At 51.4% G+C, this 20,181-nt stretch overlaps 2 protein-coding genes across 8 annotated transcripts in view; both read left to right on the forward strand.

Moving 5' to 3' along the window:
- The first annotated feature begins 24 nt into the window (after window positions 1–24).
- SFXN2 (sideroflexin 2) lies at window positions 25–7,132 on the forward strand. The gene is made up of 12 exons (XM_064431161.1): window positions 25–163; window positions 1,147–1,319; window positions 1,619–1,789; window positions 2,674–2,772; window positions 2,925–3,000; window positions 3,078–3,163; window positions 3,884–3,944; window positions 4,016–4,082; window positions 4,636–4,685; window positions 4,985–5,034; window positions 5,278–5,325; window positions 5,716–7,132. The coding sequence occupies exons 2-12, from the start codon at window positions 1,159–1,161 to the stop codon at window positions 5,813–5,815; spliced, it is 969 nt and encodes a 322-aa protein (XP_064287231.1). The 5' UTR covers window positions 25–163; window positions 1,147–1,158; the 3' UTR covers window positions 5,816–7,132.
- A 2,965-nt stretch (window positions 7,133–10,097) lies between these two features.
- WBP1L (WW domain binding protein 1 like) overlaps window positions 10,098–20,181 on the forward strand; it is a 59,005-nt gene continuing 48,921 nt past the window's right edge. For 2 of the 7 annotated variants that reach the window (XM_064431171.1, XM_064431173.1), the window contains exons 1-2: window positions 10,098–10,163; window positions 17,103–17,218. Coding sequence is in view for 2 of the 7 variants with exons in the window: in XM_064431164.1 (XP_064287234.1) it covers window positions 10,161–10,377 (217 nt within the window). In the remaining 5 variants the exon portion in view is untranslated. Of the gene's footprint in view, window positions 10,378–17,102; window positions 17,219–20,181 lie in introns of all 7 variants that reach the window. The other 5 variants (XM_064431169.1, XM_064431170.1, XM_064431164.1 and 2 more) reach the window with 4 other exon arrangements.

Below are 20,181 nucleotides of genomic sequence, written 5' to 3' on the forward strand. Positions count from 1 at the left end.
CGCGTCGGAGCGCGGGGGCGCGCGAGCGGCTCGTGGGCGGGAGAGGGGCCTGGGAGCGCAGGTGGGGCACGTGCGGACGCGCCGAGCCGAGCCGAGCCGAGCCGAGCCGAGCCGACAAAAGCCGAGCCCAGCCGACAAAAGCCGTGACCGAGCCGCGCTGGAGGTGTGCCGGGGCTGTGCCATGCCGGGCCGAGCCTGGGTTGTGCCGAGCTGTGCTGTGCCTTGCAGAGAAGGTCAAGGAAATTGGTGAAGGGTCTGGAGCTCTAGTCTCATGAGGAGTGGCTGAGTGAGCTAGGAGCGTTTAACCCGGAGAAGAGGCTCAGGGAGAGCTTATTGCTGTCCACAATTACCTTTGAAATGGGGTTGTAGCTAGGTGGGAGTGGGCCCCTTCTCCCAGGAAACCAGCGATAGGATGAGAGGATATAGGCTGAAGCTGTGCCAGGGGAGGTTCAGGTTGGACATTAGTGTTTCTATACAGAAGCATGATTAGATACTGGAAAGGACTGCCGAGGGAAATGGTGGAGTCACCATCCCTGGAGGTGTTTAAGGAAAGAACACGGTGCTTGATGCCATGCTGTAGTTGACATGGTGACGTTTGGGCTCAGATGATGTCAGAAGCATTTTCCCCCCTAATTCATTCTGTGATTCTGTGCTGTGCAACCATGCATACGTGCTGCAGCACCCCAGGCAATGCCATGGCAGTGCAGGGCAGCATTGGAGGGATGTGCAGGACGGTGCCATGGGGGGCACAGCACAGTGTGGGGATGCTGTGCTCTACACCCTTGGGGCTGCAGATTTGTGCTCCTGTAGGAGCGCCTGCAGGGCAGCCTTGTGGAGGGTTGGGCCGGGCCCTACAGTGCTGTGCAGCACCATTCCACCCCGAGGAGGGGGTGTGGGGTGCAGAACAAGTGGGGCAACCCCAGGCAAGCGGGGTGATGTGTGAAGGAGTGGCCTGGCTGCAGTGTTCTGCTGACAGCAGGAGTGCAGGGGCCTCCTGGGCTCAGGGCTGCTGAAAGTCCACTTGTCCTGTTAAATATAAACCTGCCATGGCTCTCACCCAGCTGACTGCTCCTGTGGCCGTGGCAGGCGTGCACTCAATGAGCAAGCAGGGCAGGATCCTACTGAGCAGCCTTTTCCCCTGCCCAGACCTGCACCAAGATGGCCACAGTTTCCCTTAGCTTCAACATCGACGCCCCACGCTGGGACCAGAGCACCTTTTTGGGGCGCCTGAAGCACTTCCTCAACATCACCGACCCTCGGACAGTGCTGGTGCCGGAGCAGGAGCTGGACCAGGCCAAAGCCCTGGTGGAGGGCTGCAGGTGAGAGGCAGGGATACAGATGGGGCAGGTGCCATCCCTGTGTTCATGGCCATCCCAGCCACTGTGCAGTGTTGCAGGGGATGGAGGCAGTCATTCTCAAGCAGGTGTGCTGCAATGTAACATCTGCTGGAGGTAGTTTTGGGGGGGTTTCCCAGGCTTCTCCCGGGAGCCTCAAGCCGTGACATGCATCCTTCTCAGGTTTCCTCTGCCTTTCATGTGGTGCCCGGAGCTCTGTGCCTCGGCAGTGCTGGGTGCTGGCGGGTCTGTGCAGCTTCCCCTGATGGGCTTTGGGTTTGCAGGGCCGGGCTGGTGCCACCGGGAAGCAGCCAGGAGCAGCTGCTCTATGCCAAGAAGCTGTACGACTCAGCCTTCCACCCTGACACCGGGGAGAAGATGAACCTCATTGGGAGGATGTCCTTCCAGGTGCCGGGGGGCATGGCCATCACCGGCTTCATGCTCCAGTTCTATCGGTGAGCTCCTGGGTACACCAGGCTGGCGACACAGCCCTGACAGCCCCCAGCCCCTCTCCAGGTCCCTGATGGCCAGAGCATGGCCAGCCTGCCTCCTCTGGGGCTGGGTGCTGCCCAGGGCATGCCCATGGCTGCTGTGCTTGCCTGTGTCCCGTGGTCAAGCCCAATGTCTCTGGGCTCTGTCCCCAGCACCCAGCCTGTGGCAGAAGCATCACAAATCCCCCTGGCATGGCTGGGAATGGTCTCACCTGACTCTGAGCTCTTCCCATAGCTCCTGTAATGATTAATGCAACCAAATGCTGCTTGGCTGCTGCTCTTGGTCTGTGGCCCATAGCAGTCTTTGGAACTGAGGACCAAATGTGCCCCTAGGCCAGGTTGCTTCAGCATCCCCAGCCCCTGCTGACAGCTCCCTGCATTTTCCTTCTCCACCCCCCTGCATTCCAAAGCGTGCTCCCTGTGTCCCTTCCTGCCCCATGTCAGTGTCCCTGAGGCACCAGTAGAAGAGCAGGCACCCTCACTGCCCAGAGCTACTTCTGTCTCCATGTGTCCCCTCCTTGCTGCTCGCTTTGACAAAGGCTTATCTCAGCCCAGCAGAGCATGGCTGCCACCCTGCTGAGAGCTGTGTCTCCCACCCCTGCCCAAGTGCCTTGCAGGACTGCCCCCCCCCCCTTCCTATGCTCCCTAGGGCAAGCAGAACTCCTGGGATCATTTCCCAGCTCTACCACTGGCTTGTCACTTTGCCCCAGTTCCTCAGTTTCCCTTTGGAGACACCATGATGAGTTGATTGCAGGCATCTTGGCTGCCTGCCTGCCAAGCCTGGACATGGGCACAGGCCAGGTGTCCCTGACAGCCCTGGGGTGCTCTCCCATCCCTTCCCTCCACAGGACAGTGCCTGCTGTGGTTTTCTGGCAGTGGGTGAACCAGTCCTTCAATGCCTTTGTCAACTACACCAACCGCAACGCTGCCTCCCCCATCTCTCTGAGGTGAGCGGGCCGCACAGGATGGAGTGTGTGCATTTGATGCACCCCTGGATGCTCTGTAAAGACCCTCTGTGCCGTGTCTTGGGCACAGAAGGAACAGGGCTGAGTCAGAGTTGGTGATTCTGTTGTCTCCCTCCTTTGAAATCGCTGTCCAGGCAAATCGGGGTGGCTTATGTCACAGCCACCAGTGCAGCCCTGGCCACCGCAGTGGGACTCAACCTCTACACCAAGGTATGCCAGGCTGGGGCCAGGTGGGGCAGCTGGGCACACCCTGCTCTCCCGTGCTGATGCCAGCCTGTCTCCCACAGCGAGCTCCCCCCTTGCTGGCCCGCTGGGTCCCCTTTGCAGCTGTGGCTGCTGCCAACTGTGTCAATATCCCCATGATGCGGCAACAGTGAGTGTCACATGTGGCTGGGGGGCTTGAGGGACCCAGCTCACTCCAAAGGCAGGCTGCTGGCAGCCAGGCTCCTGGGCTGCCTGGCCTCCCTGCCTTGGATTCCCCTCCTGGGAGCTGGAGAGAGGTGAACTGGGGTGTGTGCATTTGCAGTGCTGTGTCTGTGGTGGAGGGTGCTGGGTGGGATGGCTCAGCCTCCACCTAGAGCAGGAGAGGCATTTTTGGCTGAGGATAGCTGCTCTGGAATCTGTGCTGGAAGATCCCTCAGACCCAAAGATCTCCCGCATGTCGTGGGAGAACACCAGTCCATGATATCTTGATGTTGTGGTCCTTGTGGTGACCTGTGACTGCTGTTTGGGGTTCCCCACAAGTCACAGCACAAGGAGCTCGGGTACTGTGTGAGGGACTGTGTCCTGGCTCAGCTGTGTATCCAGGCAGTGTCTGTCCCTAGCACGGCCACATCCTGTGTCCTGGCTCAGCTGTGTATCCAGGCAGTGTCTGTCCCTAGCACGGCCAGACCCTGCTCGCAGCTGTGCCCTGAAGATGGCAGCATCGGCTGGGCTGGGTACCGTGTGTCCCGGGGTGCTGGAGCCCCGTGCCCTGGGGCATTCGGGGCTGCTGTGTATAGAGGACTCCCCTGGCACCCCCTCTCCTCGCTGCTGTGTATTTATGCTTTTCTGGCCATCCTGTCCTCCACTTACGGCTGCCTATCCCCTACAGGGAGATCATCAATGGGATCACAGTGACAGATGAGAACAACAACGAGCTCGGCCGCTCCAGGGTGAGTCTGGGCATGGGGGCACGGGTTGGGGCACGGCGCTGCCAGGGCTCACCTGCTGATTTTGCTTGCAGAGGGCAGCAGTGAAGGGCATCGCGCAGGTTGTGCTCTCCAGGATCACCATGGCAGCACCAGGCATGAGTGAGTGTGGGCAGGAGGGTGTGCAGCTGAACTGGGGACTCTCCAGGACCCACCACCGTGCCCTCCCCTGCTTCAGTTTCCCTCATGAAAAAGAGGGAGGGTGGCCCTGCATCCCAGATGGCATTTGCTCTCCTCATCCAGCCATTCCCATCAGACATCCCCAAGCCCCCAGCCCCCTCCATGCCAAACCACAGCTCGGGAAACAGGGAATGCTCCTATGGCAGTTTGGCCCCACAAGGATGCATCTCATGCTCTCTAGCCCTAGCCCCTCACCTGCAGCCCAGCACCTCCTCTGCTCCTGAGACCCTTGACATGCTGCAAGCCCAGAAGGAAGGACAGGAGCATGAGGAGCACAGACCATGCTGCTGCCTGAGTCATGGACGTGTGGGGGTCTTGTGTCAAGTCCTTGCTGTCAGCAAACAGCCAGTAGCCCCCAGCATAACCAGCTGCTTCCATGGCCTCCAGATGGATGGTCCTGCAGGGACAGCCCTGCAGGCTGGCTAGCAGGATAGCTGTTCTGGGATCTGGGCTGACCTTTGTTTTCTGTGCCTAGTTATTCTGCCCATCATCATGGAGCGGCTGGAGAAATTCACCTTCATGCAGGTGAGTGCATATTTCTCCTGCCAGTGGGTTCTGTGGTGCTCCAGCCCAGCTTCCCTGCTGCTGGGGATCAAATGGGGATTTGCAGAGCCTGGCTTGCTTTTCTTCCTACTTCAGTCATTGATACACCAATGGCCTCTCAAGTCACATTGGGGAGGCTGTGGGAGAGTGGCAGGGTTTGGTGCACACAGAGGTGTTGGGCCTGTCAAGGGGAGAAGCCCTATCAAGGGGAGAAGTCTGTCCACCCAGTGAGTGGGCCTTGTGGTGAGGCCAGGGACTCAATCCTGGCTCTTCTCTTGCAGCGGATCCGGGTTCTCCACGGGCCTCTGCAGGTGCTGCTGTGCGGGGGCTTGTAAGTATCTCACTGCTCAGTCACCTGTGAGTGCCTGGAGTATGGCTCCAAAGAGATGCTTGAAAAATTACTTCTTTCCCAGAAGAGATTGAAAAACTGCTTACCTTTCTGCTTGGGCTTTCCCCAGTTATTGGGAGTCATGGGGTGTGAGCAGCACTTCTTGGGTTGCTGAAATCCCTGTGGCTGGAGGGCAAACAGGCTGGAATCCCCAAGACTAATGCTCTGCTCTTCTCTGTCCCACAGCCTCCTGTTCATGGTGCCAGCAGCCTGTGCCCTCTTCCCCCAGCGATGGTACCTCTTCCACTGCTTACCCCTCCTGCATGGGATCTCGGGAGCCTTCCTCCTTCCCTAGTTCCTCTCTGCCCATCCCAGGAGAAGCATGATGGGCACCCACCCTTCAACCCAAGGCAGTGCCTGTCTGTACACACTGGTGCCCAGGGCAGCAGGAAAACACGTGCCTTCCCTGCTCTGTGAGCTCTGTGCTGGGAGCAACAGGACACCCAGCTCTGTGGGCAGCTCTCTGCCTTCCAGCACTGGGAGGGAGGGGTGGTGGGTCTTGCCATGAGCCTGCAAGATCCCAGGGACTGCAGAGGCCTCAAATGGCAATGGAAAGGGAGGGTGGTTTGACTGGTGGTTAGGGAGGAGGATCATGGCTCTCAGTCTGTATCTCCCTCTCCACAGCTCCCTTGCACTGGCTGACCTTGAGGTGGAGCTGCGTGACAGTATCATGGCCAAGCACGGGGACAAAGTGCCATATGTCTATTTTAACAAAGGACTGTGAATGGAGACTACCTCAGGAGCCATCGCACCCCTCTGGCCTCCTGCCACCACCATTCCCACATTCCCTGAGCAGGGTCTGAGGCACAGTCCAGCCCAGATCTGCTCCCCCACCCAGCACCTTCTCTGCAGCCTTTTTCCACTGTAGAATCAGGATCTGACTCTGTGTGTCCAGCTTGCAGCACTTTGGCTTGTCCTGACCCATGCCCATCTGCTGCTGGCCATGTCTCAGCCTTTCCATGTCCCTCTTGCCCTGAGGGATGCCTGCTCTTCCTGTGCCTTCCTTTGGCCCAGCCTGTCTGGGCCCCAAGAGGCATGAGGCTCTCTCCCTTGGGGCTCAGAGCACAGCTCTACCTCCAAAAGCTGATATCCTGCCATTGTACCAGCAACCAAAGCACATTCCTGCCTTAAACCACCACAGCAGCCTCTTCCCAAGAGATGGATCATGTCTTGGCAGGTGTGAAGGCACCTGTTCTCTCTGCACCATGAGAGTGACCATCCCAAAGTCCAGAGACCAATGCCTGGACTATGCATTCCTTGCTCTCAGGTTCAGGTTCTATTCACTCTGTGTTTGCCACAGGCCAGGAAAGAAATAGCTAATTGTTTTTAGCTCTTATTTTTTTCATTCCTCTAAGCACTGTCACCCTTGTCCTACATCTCTGATCCCCACAATAAAACCATGAAATTGCAGCTTTAGGGGACAATTGTCTCTGTGCTGCCTTTGACATGGGGAAGAACACACAGAAATCACAGAATTGTTAGGGTTGGAAAAACCTCTAGAGGTAATCTAGTCCAGCCCCCCTGCTGAGGCAGGGACACTGGAGCAGGTTACACAGGAATGTATCCGGGTGAGTTTTGAATATTTCCAGAGAGGGAGACTCCACAACCTGTCTGGGCAGCCTGTGCCAGTGCTTTGCCATCCTCAATGTAAAGAATTTCTTCCTCAGGTTGAGGTGGAACTTCTTGTGGTTTAGTTTATGGCCATTGTTCCTTGTCCTGCTGCTGGGCACCACTGAAAAGAGCCTGGCACCATGCCCTTGGCACCTGCCTTTGAGACGTTTACATGCATTGATGAGATCCCCTCTCAGTCTTCTCTTTTTCAAGACTGAACAGACCTGGCTCTCACAGTCTCTGCTCATCAGAGATGCTCCAAATTCCTCATCATCTTTGTGGCCCTCCACTGAACACTCTCCAGTAGCTTCTCTCTTTCTTGTCACAGAGCTGTCAAGGCATTCACTCAGGCTCTGAATTCACTCAGTGCTGATGCGATGCAAACAGCAGAGGAAGGTTGAAAAATAAATGCGGTGATTTTTAGAAAACAGCTGTGGGTTGTGCTTCTGGCTGATCTCTGTTTCTGGTTCTCTGGGCTGGGCTGGTATGTGGGTCCTATGCTTGCCTTGGAAGGGAAAAATGTGGGCTTTGTGACCAACCAAGCATCAGGGTGAGGGTGAGAAAAAGGGCCAGGAGAAGGAGGAGGAGTGTAGGGGATGGCATGAGCTCTGAACCCTTGGGTATTCAATGGTAGCCTGTCCCAAAAGGTTCTTGGGGCTGCAAAGTCCCATGGCAGGTGACAAAGGTGATTGTGCTGTCCTCACAGTGACAGTCATCCTCTTCTGGGGCCTGGGAGGATGACACTGGGTGGCCCTTCCTACACCCATGGGTGCTGTTTATCTTCATGGCCAGGCAGGGTTTCATGATGCTATCTTGGGTCTGCCATGAGGCTGCTCCCACCCCAAAGGAGAGCAACTTGAGTGTGCTGCAGCCTAGTTTGGGGGAGAGAGGAGCCCAAGTCCTGGACTAAAGCCCCTGCTTTCAGTCAGCTGCATTCAGGCTCTCTGTTTGGTGATGAACATCCCTTGGTAGGACAAGCATGGAAACTTTGGAAACACCAACAAAGCCATATGATGTGGCTGCTCTGAGAGTCCCATGGCCCAGTGGATGACCCATGCTTCTCCCTCCAGTCAGGCATACGTGTCAGATCTCTAGGGCAGCAGCATTCTCACATCAGCCACGTGCCTGAGTAGAGGACACATTACCCATTCTGCTCGTTCAGAGACGGCAGCCAAACCCAAAAGGTGCTTCTTGAAGTGCCAAGCTGTATCCACAGCAAGTTTGCTTCTGCCAAAGCTGCAACAGGCAAAGGATAATGTCTCCAATCGCATGTAGCTACTGCTAGAAAGCTGTAAAAGAGCTCTGAAATAATTAACAGCAGAGCAGAAAGTAAGAAAACATGTCCAAACTTGTGTATCTGTTCCCTGGGCATTATTAGATCTCTTGTTAAAGCGCAATTAAAGTAACAGATAAGCACGTGAAATGAAAGAGATGTCACTCCTGCTGGGAGTGGAGAGGAGCCACAGGGAGACTGCCCTCTGCTTTTCTTAAGCTCCTTAGCTCACACTGCTCTTGTCCTACACCCTACAGCTGTGAGGACTTTCAGAAAAGTACCTGTAGCAGTCTTTTGGGTCCAAGGTGCCTCTGGCATGCTTGGGAGCATGGTGATGTTTGTAAAATGATGTGCTGTAGCACCCAAAAACTGCCTTCCCCTATTCTTGCTGTTCACCCCAGTTTGGAGGGGTCTGGCAGGGCAGGGAGCTCCGTGGGCAGTGATTCTGGGGCAGCAGCCACGCAAAGCCAAACTTGGGACCACGGCAGCAAAGCCTCAGCTGTTTGGCCACTCCTTTTTTCCTGCCCTCAGCTGTTCTAGAGGGGCAGTGGAGCACAGAGACCCCCTGAAGTGCTATTGCCATCTCACATCAGCTCTTCCCCTGCCCTGGGGAGTGGGACGTGGTGCAGTTTATTGCTTATGGACAGAGTAAAGAGTTTTGCTCTGGGCTTATAGAATTGGCAAGCCATGCTCAAGACAGAGCTTCCCTCCCGCCTCCCTGAGCTTATAGCAGTGGATTCCCTCTTCAGATCAACATGGATTTATGCCAGCTGACAGTTCAGCTCAGCAGGGTTTCTAGGTTTCTAGGTTGTAGCTGGAATCTCCCCTCGAGGATTCAAGTCATCTCAACAGCTCACATCACTCTGGACATGGTCACTGCAGCCAGTGCCTGCCAGCCCTCCCCAAAACCACAGCAACTCCGCAGCCTGCATCGGTCTCACTGGGGAGCAGAGGAGTTGCTGCCAAGCTGTGGCCAGCCTGGCCTCCATTTCCCATTGCAACAGGAAGGAAACCTCATTGCAAAGAGTCAGAGCCAGACGAATCCCTGCTTGGGAAGAGCAGCAAGTGCTAATTGCTCTCCAACAATGAGTCACACCTGATCTGGGCCTGTCCTGTGCTCCTGTGAACTCCATGCCTTCTCCCTGCTGTGCCTCTAATTTCAGGGCTAGCTGGGAACAGGAATAAAGCTCCTTCAATAACAGTGTGTGGCGGAAATGTCAGTGTTCCAGCACGTTTACGACCTCATTTCAAATGGTAACCACACCAAAGATGTCCCGTAGGTCTGCAGCAGAGCCCGAGCAGGGGCTGGGAGGCTGCTGGGCTCCCTCAAGCACCGGCAGTCCCGGCGGGAGGGCTTGGCCAAGGCTGGGATCTGGCTGCCAGGGGAAGAGCAGTGAGCACAGTGAAGGTGTGAAGGGGGAACGCCTGCTGGCCCACACTAGCAGCAGGCGGGTGACCTGATCTGGATAGAAAAAAGCCAGGGCAGGAGATAAGTTGCTAAATAAATTATTTTTTTGGGCCTTTCTTAACGTGTTATCTGAGCATCTGATGAAGCTCATCACGCCAATCCGGCATGGAGGCTGTCTGGTGCGCTGGGAGCGGCAGTGCAGAAACCCCTGACACTGCCCCAGGAACACGGGCTGTCTCCCTGAGCTCCGAATCGATGCCAAGCGCTGTGCCCCCACACCGGCTGGGAGTGCACGATCACTGTGTGGGGACATGCTGGGACACAGCCCCAGGGGGAGATCCTCTTCTCCATGCTGCTTATGTCTGCCAGTGGTGCTGGCACCAACAGACTGCTACCCCTGAGCCCGGTGCCATCCCAGCACCTCTCCATGCCGCCCTTCCCGGCGCGGTGCCCCAGCTCCGGGCGGGCTCTTGGGGCTTGGGACAACGTGAGCGCACTGGGGAGGAGGCTGAGCACGGCTCATGCTGAGCAGGAGTGACCAGCTGAATGGAGGATGAGTGCCTGGCGGCCGCAGGGAGACTGTGGGTCTGTCTGTGTGTCTGTATGTCTGTGTGTGAGGAGCCCCCGCACCCCTCTGCAGCCAGTTCCGCCACTCACACCATGGCGGCCCGAGTGGGCCCGCCGGCTCCCTCCGCTGTGCCACACTCAAGATGGCAGCTCCCTGCGCGCAGACCCCGCCTCTCCCGGTGCTGCCGTAAACGACATCGCGCTGAATCAATGGCAAGCGGAAAGCTGCGCCGGCCGCCCAATAGAGGAGTGCCGAGGGCGGGTCCGGGCGCGGGGTGCCCCTGGGCTCCCGTCCCGGGCCGCAGTCGGGCCGGGGAGGCGGGAGCGGGGGGTGGGGGGGATGGCGAGGAGGCTCCGCGCCGCCATGGCCCTGCTGCTGCTCCAGGCCCTGCCCGAGGGGCTGCCCGCCGGCGCGGAGCCCGCCCAGGTAGGGGAGAGCCGCTCGGAGGGGTCCGGGGTCGCGCCGTGCCGTGCCGGGGGCTGCGTCCCTGGGAAAAGGGGCGGCTGTGAGTGCGGGGGCTGCGCCGGCCCTTGGGGCAGGGGCTGCGGCCGGTTCGGCCGGGTGTGCGTGAGGTGCCGGGGGGAAGAGGCTTTTGGGGGCCCGCCTGAGGTTTGGGGAGCCCCGTGACTTGAGTGGAGCTGGAGGAGATGCAGAGCCCTGGCTTTGGGGGCTCTGTGCAATGTGGGGATGGAGAGGTGGTGTCGGGATCCAGGCACGGGTGGCAGTGCCGCTTGCAGGGGCTTTGTGCGGCAGAGTGGCTGCAGGGCGAAGGGGAAAGTGTTTGGCTGGACACCGAGGGAAAGGTGCTGTGGTGAGGGCGGGAGGCTGGAGCTGGCAGGTGCGCAGGGGCCTGCGGGTGGAGGTGCAGGTGTCTTCTGGAGGTGGTGACAGGGAGCAAGGTGACCTGTGAGGGGACAGGGCTGAAGGAGGTTTGGAGTGAGCTGGAGGGTGGCAGTGGGGCAGAAGACGTGGGTCAGCAGGAGAGTGGGACTTGTGTGGTGCTGGCCAGGACAGGTGAGCTGCTCTTCCCGTGGCAGGAGCGGTGGAGAAGGAGCTTGGGCGGGAAGGAAGAGGGAGCGTGTTACAGCTGGGATGAGGGGAACCAGGCCTTGTCTTTGTAGGCTCTGACCACCTGATTGCTACTTTTGTCATGCCTGGGAAGGGTTTTAACAAAGCTGGCTCCCTCTTTTTCATCTCTTTACTCTGTCTCCTTTCTCCTGTCTATGCTACAATATGTACTGTTTACATCTCCATTGGTAGTCTTGAGTCCGGTGTAGACACCTGTAACTTCTCCCACCTTGATGTGTGCGTTCAGTGACGCTCAGTGAGGACTGTGCTCAGCCAAGCAACCTGTGCACCTCCTGGATCTTGTGGTTCGTGGAGTCCTTGTGTCTTTTTCACCCCGTGGAGAGCATGGATGGAATATGATGACTTCGGTTTGATATGGTGTATTCTGTATAAAGTACAAATTGCAGATTGCATTTGTTGAAGGTCAGAGATAGTGAGATGCTGATCTGTGACTGTAGGTGACAGGTGTCATGGGGTGCATTGTGCTTAATGTCAGAGGGATGCAGATGGATGTGTCCTTCTGGAAGGCATCCACTAAAACACTTCTCAGTACTTCTGCAGGAGGAGGAGGTGAGGAGTTTGTTGACCATTGTTACACCTCTTTTGAATTCTGTTCTTCTTTTCAAGGTGTTGAGAGCACCAGATCTACTTTAAAAGCTGTGTAATTCGCTGTTGGTAGAGCCATCCCAAATCCCCTTCAGCCACCCAGAGGCTAAGGCTTGGCTGTTCCTGCCCTAGGGAGCCAGATGCAGGATTGTGTTGAACTGTGTGTTTTGCACATTGTATCAGCTGCACATCTCAGAACCATTTTGCTCTCTGGTTGTTGTGGTACCCAGCTGTGAGCAGTGGTCAGGTGGTAGGATTATCTGTATGGTAGCTGTGAGTCTCTACAACCCTATACATGCTAATAAAAATGTCATACCCGCTTTGAAGACTGTGTAAGATGCTCCCTGCCTCAGACAGTTTATACATTAGTTAAACAAATAGAAGTAGAAAAGAAGGAAAGAAAAAAGGAAGAGGGCATGGAAGCAATTGTACATCTGGATTTCATGTGGAATAGTGGCATTTGTGACTTGTGGATATACTCTCTAGTCACTGCACCAGAAATAATCCTAAAATAATATGTCTTGAGTGGTACAATACATGAGAGTGGGGGAGAACAGGTTTGGCTGCCTACGTTTTCTTTAAGAGCACTTGGATAGGGATGCATCTTTTACTCATTTCCTATCCATAGTCTGTCTATATAAAACTCCTGCAGCTTTTTTTAGATCTTAAATGTATACTCTGTCTGTCAAAAGGCTGGTATTATCTCACTGCATGCTGGAGATTGACAACTGCCCACTCAAAAACCAGCATGGTAATGTAGGAGAAATGAGCATGTAACAAAACTTCATCTGCTTTAGTGTTGCCTTAGAGCCTGGTTTTATCAGAGCAAGCCAATGAGTTCATAGAGAAGACCTGCAGCAGGGCAGTGCTGGACTTGGAACATCTCTGCACCAAAGGTTCCTGTGTTTCTACCTGAAACCCTGACAGCATTTGTCTCCTGTCCTCTCCAGAGTGCTGTTGCCCTTGCTGCTTCTGGTGACTGCTGCCTGCTTCCATATACCTTGCAGACGTTTGCTGTGTCCTGATTGCTTCTGCTGTCAGGGAGAGCTTCTTGCTCAGGGTCTGTGTCCCCTCGCCTGGAAGAGCTGTACCACAGACCCAGTGGTCTAAGGCTGGGCTGCAAGAAATGTGTCCTTTAAATAATTCAGGAGGTGGAGCTGTACTGCCTAGCACTGAACAAACATTCAGGAGAACACACTGTGCTCTGCAGGAGTGTCTGATTTTTCAGGTTAAAATAAGTCCAGGCTGCCCAGGATCGTCAAAGACCTTTCTTTTAACTAAGGTGGATCGCAGAGAAAATTATGAGCTATTATATAATCTTCTATCCCAAGTCCAGGTTTCTGTCTCCATGACTATTCATTGCAGTTTCACTTGTAATCAGAGCACAAAACTTTAACTCGAGTGGAAGCATTTATTAGTAGATTACAGGCAGAAGTATTCCAATTATGTTGTAATAAAATCAGGATAAACATCACAGGAAGAAGAAATCTAGCCATGTTCAGTAGCAGCTGTAGAAGTAGAGTTTTGGCAGCACACCTTAGCTATGTGCTCTTCTCAGTTTATGGTAGAAGGAAATAAGAAATTAATATATTTCAAAAGGAACTGGATAAAATTTGTAATGAAAAACCTCAAACATTAATAATTTTTCTATCGTAGTTTGTCTCTACAGGACAGAATAAAGGTTATTTGACTGTCTCAACTGTCTGTCTGCTTCCCATGTCTGCAACTTAATTATCACATAGTTTTCTCAACTGTTGTTGTCTTTAAAAACAAGAGATTTAAGTGAATGTTAACTATGTGGCAAGTCTGTGGAAGCTGTCTTTCTCTAATAAGGTGGTTTTGAGCCAAAATCTGGCAGAAGCATCTTGGTAAAGACCAATTTAATCCCAAATTAAAGAGTTTGCTTGAAGTACTGTGACTTGAGGCATGATTCATCGTATGTGACAAAGAGGACAGATCCTTGCTTTAAGGAACAACTCAGCTGTGACTGTCACTGTGGCTAACACCTCTGTAACACAGAGTTTCTGTCCAAGGCTGTGACCACAGCTCTGACTGCACCAATGTGGAGTTACCATGCTTTGTCCAAGGCTTTGGCTGGATTCATGGCCTTTCAGAGCATCACTGCAGGTAGTCTGTGAGCTGGACAGCAAAGTTTCAATTCTCATGTAACAGGCTCCTCATCTGTAAGTTTAAAACAACGTTTTTGATTAAGGTAAAGGTAATTAGTTACCACTGCACTTCTGTGTCTCCTGAAAGACATGAGGTTCCTTCAGGAGGAGAGCTGCTTGTGTAACCATAGGATGTATTTTGTCTGCCATATCTTTGTCTGAGACTCGTGGTTTTTTGGCTTGCTAATATCCACAATTTTGGCAGGAGGCAGCAGAGATCAAAGTACGTGATGCACTTGCTCAGAACAGGAACCTCTAAATAACTGCAGGCTGGGTTAAGGACTGCTCTTTCTGTGGTGATTATACCACCATGAAATCAGGTGTCTCACCTGTATAACACACTTTTCTGCTGATTAAATTTTGGTTGTGAATTGCACTCATAATTACACAAAATTCTGTAAGACTTTCAACTTGCAGCTGGGCAGCAGATGGAAAGCCGGGTCTGAAAATGTCCAGTGAACCCTGGGGAGCAGAGTGGCAGATTTCTTCATAGAAGTCAAGGCATCTCTGTGATTGGGACCTGTCATTGCCTTTCTGAGAATTTCCCTGCCACCCTGCAAATATTTGTTAACAAAAATATAGCTGGTACCTGTTTTAAAAATGAACTTGGGCAACTGTTGCAGAGTTGTGTGCGAGAAGGGAAATTGGAAGGTTTCATCTGCCAGAGGTGTTTTGCTATGGTTGGGGATTTTTCCATCCTCCCAGCCTGTTGGGCCAGGTCAACCACATCTGGCTAGTGGGAGCATCCAGTACTGAGTGTCCCTGAGCAGTGGCCCTGCTGTATGAGGTGCTGCTCTGAGCAGGGATCCTGCCCAAAGTGGTGATCTGCCATGGGCAGGGAGCAGAGCATGGATGCGCTCAGTGTTTGGCCACATTTCAGCAGCAGTTATTCAGACCTGGCTAAAACACCCACTGAACCCTCACTTTCACTCCCAGAAGTGCTGCTCCTCTAAGCATCTTCAACAGCTGCTTTTCTGCTGGCAGAAATGGAAACTCTGCTCTTTTACATGGCTCTGTCAGCCTGTATTAATGTGGTGTTACATTGATGTTCACCTTTGTCTTTCTGATTCTTAGAAGGGCGCTAATGTTGGTAATAGTTTGTGTTTCTTTATGATCCTCCATCTGGCCATCTTCTGAGGTAATGGGCAGTATATTTAGTGAATGCAAACTGCCCACCTTTTCTTTCTGCCTTTTTTTTTCCCTTTAAGTCACATCAGGAGGATTGGCAGGATTGAACAGACTTTTGCTTGTGGCAAAAAGCTGTCGTTGGACTAATGATCCTGTGGCCTACTTCTCCATGCAGTGCTGTCACTGATGTGCCCTGTGGTTGTGGCTGTGCCTATGCAAAGGTCTCCTTGTCAGGCATGTCCAGCAGTTTCAGTAATGCTGAGCTGCACATGGCCTTTTGTTCTGTCTCCTGACAACATGTGCTTGCTACCAGGTTTGGGGATATTCCTCTGATCTGAGCTGCCCTGCTTTATGGGGTAAGCATTTGCCCTTTCTGGTTAGCTGCATAGGAATCCTCTGAGCTTATTAATGCATATAACCAATGATTTTATGTCTCTTACACAGTCCTTTCTTGCATTTGTTTCAGAATGAAATAAATGAATCCAAGACAAGCAGGCAAGCTGTGCTGCTGGGGAAGGAGTCAGCATGTCAGAGATCTTAAAAGCTGTCTCTGAGGCAGGACTGGTGACAGTCCTGGAAGGGCCATTAGTCATGGCAAGGCATAGATGCTCATTGCACGTTGCAGGACAGCCTGATTATGCCAGGTTTTGGTTTGCACTTCTGAGTCAGAGGAAAAGAGCTCAGGGTGACGGATGGTATTCTTGTATGAGTTCATTGAGAGATGCTGACAGGGAAGTTGGATCCCTCATTCCCTCTGCTGTCGTGTGTGATTGGAAAGCCCACAGCTAAGAGATGTTTTGAGATGCCAGCACCTGGGTGCTGTGGCAATGGAGCTGTGACAGGTGATTGTGTGGCTGGGCTTGTGAAGAGTGCACGTAACAAACGTACCTGAAATAACAGCTGGCTGGAGAGGACAGGCCTGCCAAGCAGGAATTGCATGCCCTTACCTTGCTTGTTAAAAAAGTGTGTTGGTGTGGCAGTCACAAATGAAGTTTTTTCCATGATTTCAGCAGTAGATTCTGTTTGACTGCCGAGGAAGGCTCAAGGTGCTGTAGAGACCTGCTGTTTATCTGCTTGGACAAGGAAAAGCTTGATTCTTCTCTAATGATGTGATTATCAGTGGGATCACCACCTCCAGTATTATTTTGAGATGATAGCTGTGGTCTGTGCAATTGCTTTTGAACTGCAACAGAGCAGTTTGTATGCAGGGGTTTGCTGGATGCAAAGTGAGGTAGGTGATGGTGGCAGACTGATGCAGCAGGACAAACCATTTAATGCCAATGTAGCCTATGCTCCTTGGCATGCTCTGCCCTGAACAACACCTGCAAATAGAAGGGAGAGACTGTATTTTGTGTGAAGGCACTTTGTGGTGCTGCTTCTTTGCAGGCCTTCTCTGCTGAGCCAGTATCCATCTACCTGGCATCGCCCGTGGCTGGTCCAAACTGGTCAGAGAAAAAAAAAGGACATAAAAACTGGGTTGTGTAAGAGATTCAAATGCAGTTTTCTGACAGTTCCTTCTTCCTAAGCACTTTTATACTGGCATATTGTAAACCAAATCCAAACACTGACAGTGCACAGGAAGCTTATGAGGAAGTGACTGAGAGGAGATCCCCAGTGCAGATTCCAAGGGGACAGAGCTTTGGCCAGCAGCATTTTAAATGGCATCTTGCTGACAATGGGTTGCAGAGGTGTAGATGGGTATGGCAAGCAGCTACCAGGACTGACAAGTTGCAGGGTGCTAGGTTTAGGGAATTGGAGGCAACAGGGACCTTTCCTTTTCTCATGGAGAATCAAGACCTTGTGTTCTTTACCACAGTCTTTAGGACTAGCAGAGGAAAGAGTGAAACTCAATAAAGGAAAGATCTGTTAGCAATAAAGAAGAGGATTCTCCCTTCTTTCCTCTTTAATCTTCTCCATTACTATGAGGTGGAAGTTTGTTACTTCTCATGGTGATGTGTTTTTATTTCATCTCTAGTTTTGGTGTGTGCAAGGCAGTAATAAAAATTTCAGAGGCAATTCAAGTGGAGGTCCATGGGGTTTGGTTTTTTATGTTTGGGGGTTTTTTGTGTTTTGGTTTGGGATTTTTTTTTGTTTGTTCTGTTGCTTGTGGGGATTTATTTTTGAGATCTGGGAGGGAACATGGGAAAAGCAGAAACTAACCCTCTCTTGGCTCTACTTCAGGCTGAGCGAGCTTGGCAAGATACTGACAGTTGTTAAATGTCCTGGAGAAGGCAGAGAGAGTGACTTGAGCAGGAAAATGGATTTTATTAATCAAAGAAGATAGTTCACAGAAGAAGGTGAGCGTTATGTAGTTATCAATGTCCATCTCCCCAGCCATTTTGAAGCTACTGACCAACTTGAATGAAATTTGATAGGAAGATACCTCAAAGACGCATAAAATTTCAGCAGAATTCCTGAAAACAGGCACAGAGACACCTTAAAAACCCAAACAAACAGGGAATCACTGAGTGAGAAGCTGCACTAGTGAGCTTATTAGCAGTGGAAAATTTTTGAGTTGGGTTGACTGACTTGATACATGCCCTACCTCTGACCAGAGCCTCCTTGGAGCTCACAGGTTGTGAGCCTGCAAAGTCAGTCAGCCTGGTGGAAAACATTTATGGGAGTCGGCTCCGGTGGTTACAGAGCTACTTTTATTTTTCATTTTGTCTCCTGCTGGCTAAAGAGCAAATTGAAGGTGAAAAGGTTGATAAGCTGTAGCAACAGCTATGAAGAGTATGTTTTGCCAGGAATCTCACCAGCCATCCTGAGCTTTCCCTGTGTAAAAAGTGTCAAGTGTTCCTTTGGAAGCAGGGAAGACACTTGACCATTAATTACTCTCCTGCAGACAATGCAAAGGCTTTTTAGTGAGCAGTACTGATTGACTCATTTCTCTCATGTCCAGCACGAAGATATGACCAGCAGGTCAAGTACTGTTGTCCACAAGAGGCCTTTTTTAAAACTTATTGTGGAATTAGAGCTGATAATCAAGACAGTCTCGGATAATGCTTCCAGTCAAACAATCGTGTAATGGTGGCAGCCACACCCAAAGGCCTGATACAGAAAGAGTGCAAAATATGCAGAAATCCTCTTCCTCCTAAGTTCTGTGTTCCTTACTCTGTGTAATAAGCTTTTTATTTGTTTACAGTGTATCAGGAGTCACTTGTTTGTTTTAAAAACCTCTTTCTCTGTTTGGGATCCTCTTTAAATCCCAGGTGGTGGATGACTGCCAACAGGAGCCCAGGGGAACTGCATGTCTTCTGTCTCTAGCAGAAGATCAGGCCATCCTGTTGCATAAATTATCCCTGTGACAGCCATCCCACTGGTGGTGGGCAGAAAATCTGTCCCACAGAGGTAGCAGTCAGTAAAAGCACATTTTAGAGCTGAGCTAAACAAGAATTGGGAGTGACTGCTATGGAATGAGGGTTAAGTGGGGGCTGTGATCAGAATGAGCCAGGAGGTAAGGGAAGGGCTGGAGGAGGTGGTGGGCATACTACAGTGGTGTTGTAAACACTGAACAAAACCTTGAAGAAGGCAGTCTTCAAGGCCACAACACTGGGCTGACTTCATCCTGGGCTGACTTCATCACATCCTGTGTATCAATTGTAACTGTAAAATTACCAAACTTGCCTCTCTTCTTGGGGGAAGGAAAAAAATTTCTTCAGATATGATCTGAAAGACCTTTGCTCTGCTTGGAATGCATGTAACTACCTGAATACATGTGAAAGTCATGACTCATGTCTGGGTCTCCTGTGTGATGAATTCCTCCTTTTCTAAGTGGTTGCCTCATTTGTTGTTTGCAGACTTCTTTTCAAACAGTGAACGCTGAAGAGGAGGAGGAGGGTTATGCCGGTGTTGAGTTGTCTTCAAATTACCTTGTGTTTTTTGACTTCTGTCTTTTTAGGAGATGCAAACTTCACAAACAGCTTGCATTTGACTCTCCAACCTCCTGTGATCTGCTGCTTAGATAAAACAGGCTTGCAGACATCTGTCATTGCTGATTGTCTCCATTTACTGACACTTAGCACTTGGACTCCAACAGAGCCTATATTAAATGGCTGTGTCAAAAATAAGAGCTCTTATTTTCCTCTACTTTTTTCCTAGCTGTATTGTTTTCTTTTTGTCTCATTGTTTTGCTCCTTTTTCCTACTCATCTCACTAGGAATTTTTGCATCTCACATGCTTGGTTATTAATATCACTCTCATGTTTGTGGCTCATTGTTTTTACTGAGTTTCTTGCTTTTCTGCTCTTTTTATCTCTACTTTCCAGAGTCTGTGATCATACTAAACCAGTGGTTAGGCTGTCAAAACAAGAGTTAGGAAATTTTTCTCCTCAGACCTATTTTGTGCTCTTAGGCACATCATTTGACCCTGAAGTCCAAGGATCATCCTGCCAAAATGAATTCAGGAGGTCTGAAGCAATCATTTTCTGTTCTAAAACCTTCAGTCTGCTTTCTTTAGATGGACTAGCTGGAGAAGCAGTTCTCCTTTATTTTCAGCATGATATATATTTTTTGAGAAGCATTGTGCCAGGAAAACTTTAGTTTAAGGGCAAATATGTTGTTGCCTTGTTTCACCTTTGCTGGCACGTAACTTCAGACTGGTGTGAAATGTAAGGGCTTGCAGTATTCCTGGTGTGGATGAGGCTCAAACTAATCTCCTTTTTTCACAGCCTTTAACAGAGCAGATAAACCTTGGGCAACACAAAGTGTGACAGTGATGGTTTCTTGTCTGTGTTATGTTATCTAACAGTATATAACCAAAACTCTAAAAGATATCAGAAGTACAACCAAAGGATTAAGTACATTCAGTGTGTCCTAATAAAATAGGACTAAATTTGCGTGTGCAAGGCAGTCAACAGTTTGGCTTCAGCTGGAAAATGTAAAGGTCTTCAGGGGAGGAAAGCAGCACTAGACAAGATGTTTACAGTGACCTGGCTGGATGGTGTGGGCCATCTTGATCTTTTGGAACCAAACAAATGGAGGGTTTATTTGTATCTACAAAACTGTGTACCTTGCATGAGAGTTACCTGGCTGAGTGCTGCTGTTGATGTAGGCTTTATCGTTACACAGAAAAAGTTAATTTTACAGTTCTGGAAACCTTAAGTTCTAGTGGCACTTCACAAGCTGGGACAGACTCTGAAATGAGTGACCCTAGATTTTGTTTATTTGTATTCTTTTGCTGAGAGCTCTTACTATCAGAGCTCTTCTCTCGCACAGGCATTGCCTGCATCGTCCTTCTGAGGGCGCTTTCCTTCAGGACA

This window comes from Passer domesticus, chromosome 8 (assembly GCF_036417665.1).
Source record: "Passer domesticus isolate bPasDom1 chromosome 8, bPasDom1.hap1, whole genome shotgun sequence".
In the NCBI taxonomy this organism is placed as follows: Eukaryota; Metazoa; Chordata; class Aves; order Passeriformes; family Passeridae; genus Passer; species Passer domesticus.

Coding starts and splice junctions, on each gene's coding strand:
- SFXN2 (XM_064431161.1), top strand. CDS start 1,159: ATGGCCACAGTTTCCCTTAGCTTCAACATCGACGCCCCACGCTGGGAC. Junction 3,164..3,883: donor ATCCCCATGATGCGGCAACA/GTGAGTGTCACA, acceptor TATCCCCTACAG/GGAGATCATCAATGGGATCA. Junction 3,945..4,015: donor ACGAGCTCGGCCGCTCCAGG/GTGAGTCTGGGC, acceptor TTTTGCTTGCAG/AGGGCAGCAGTGAAGGGCAT.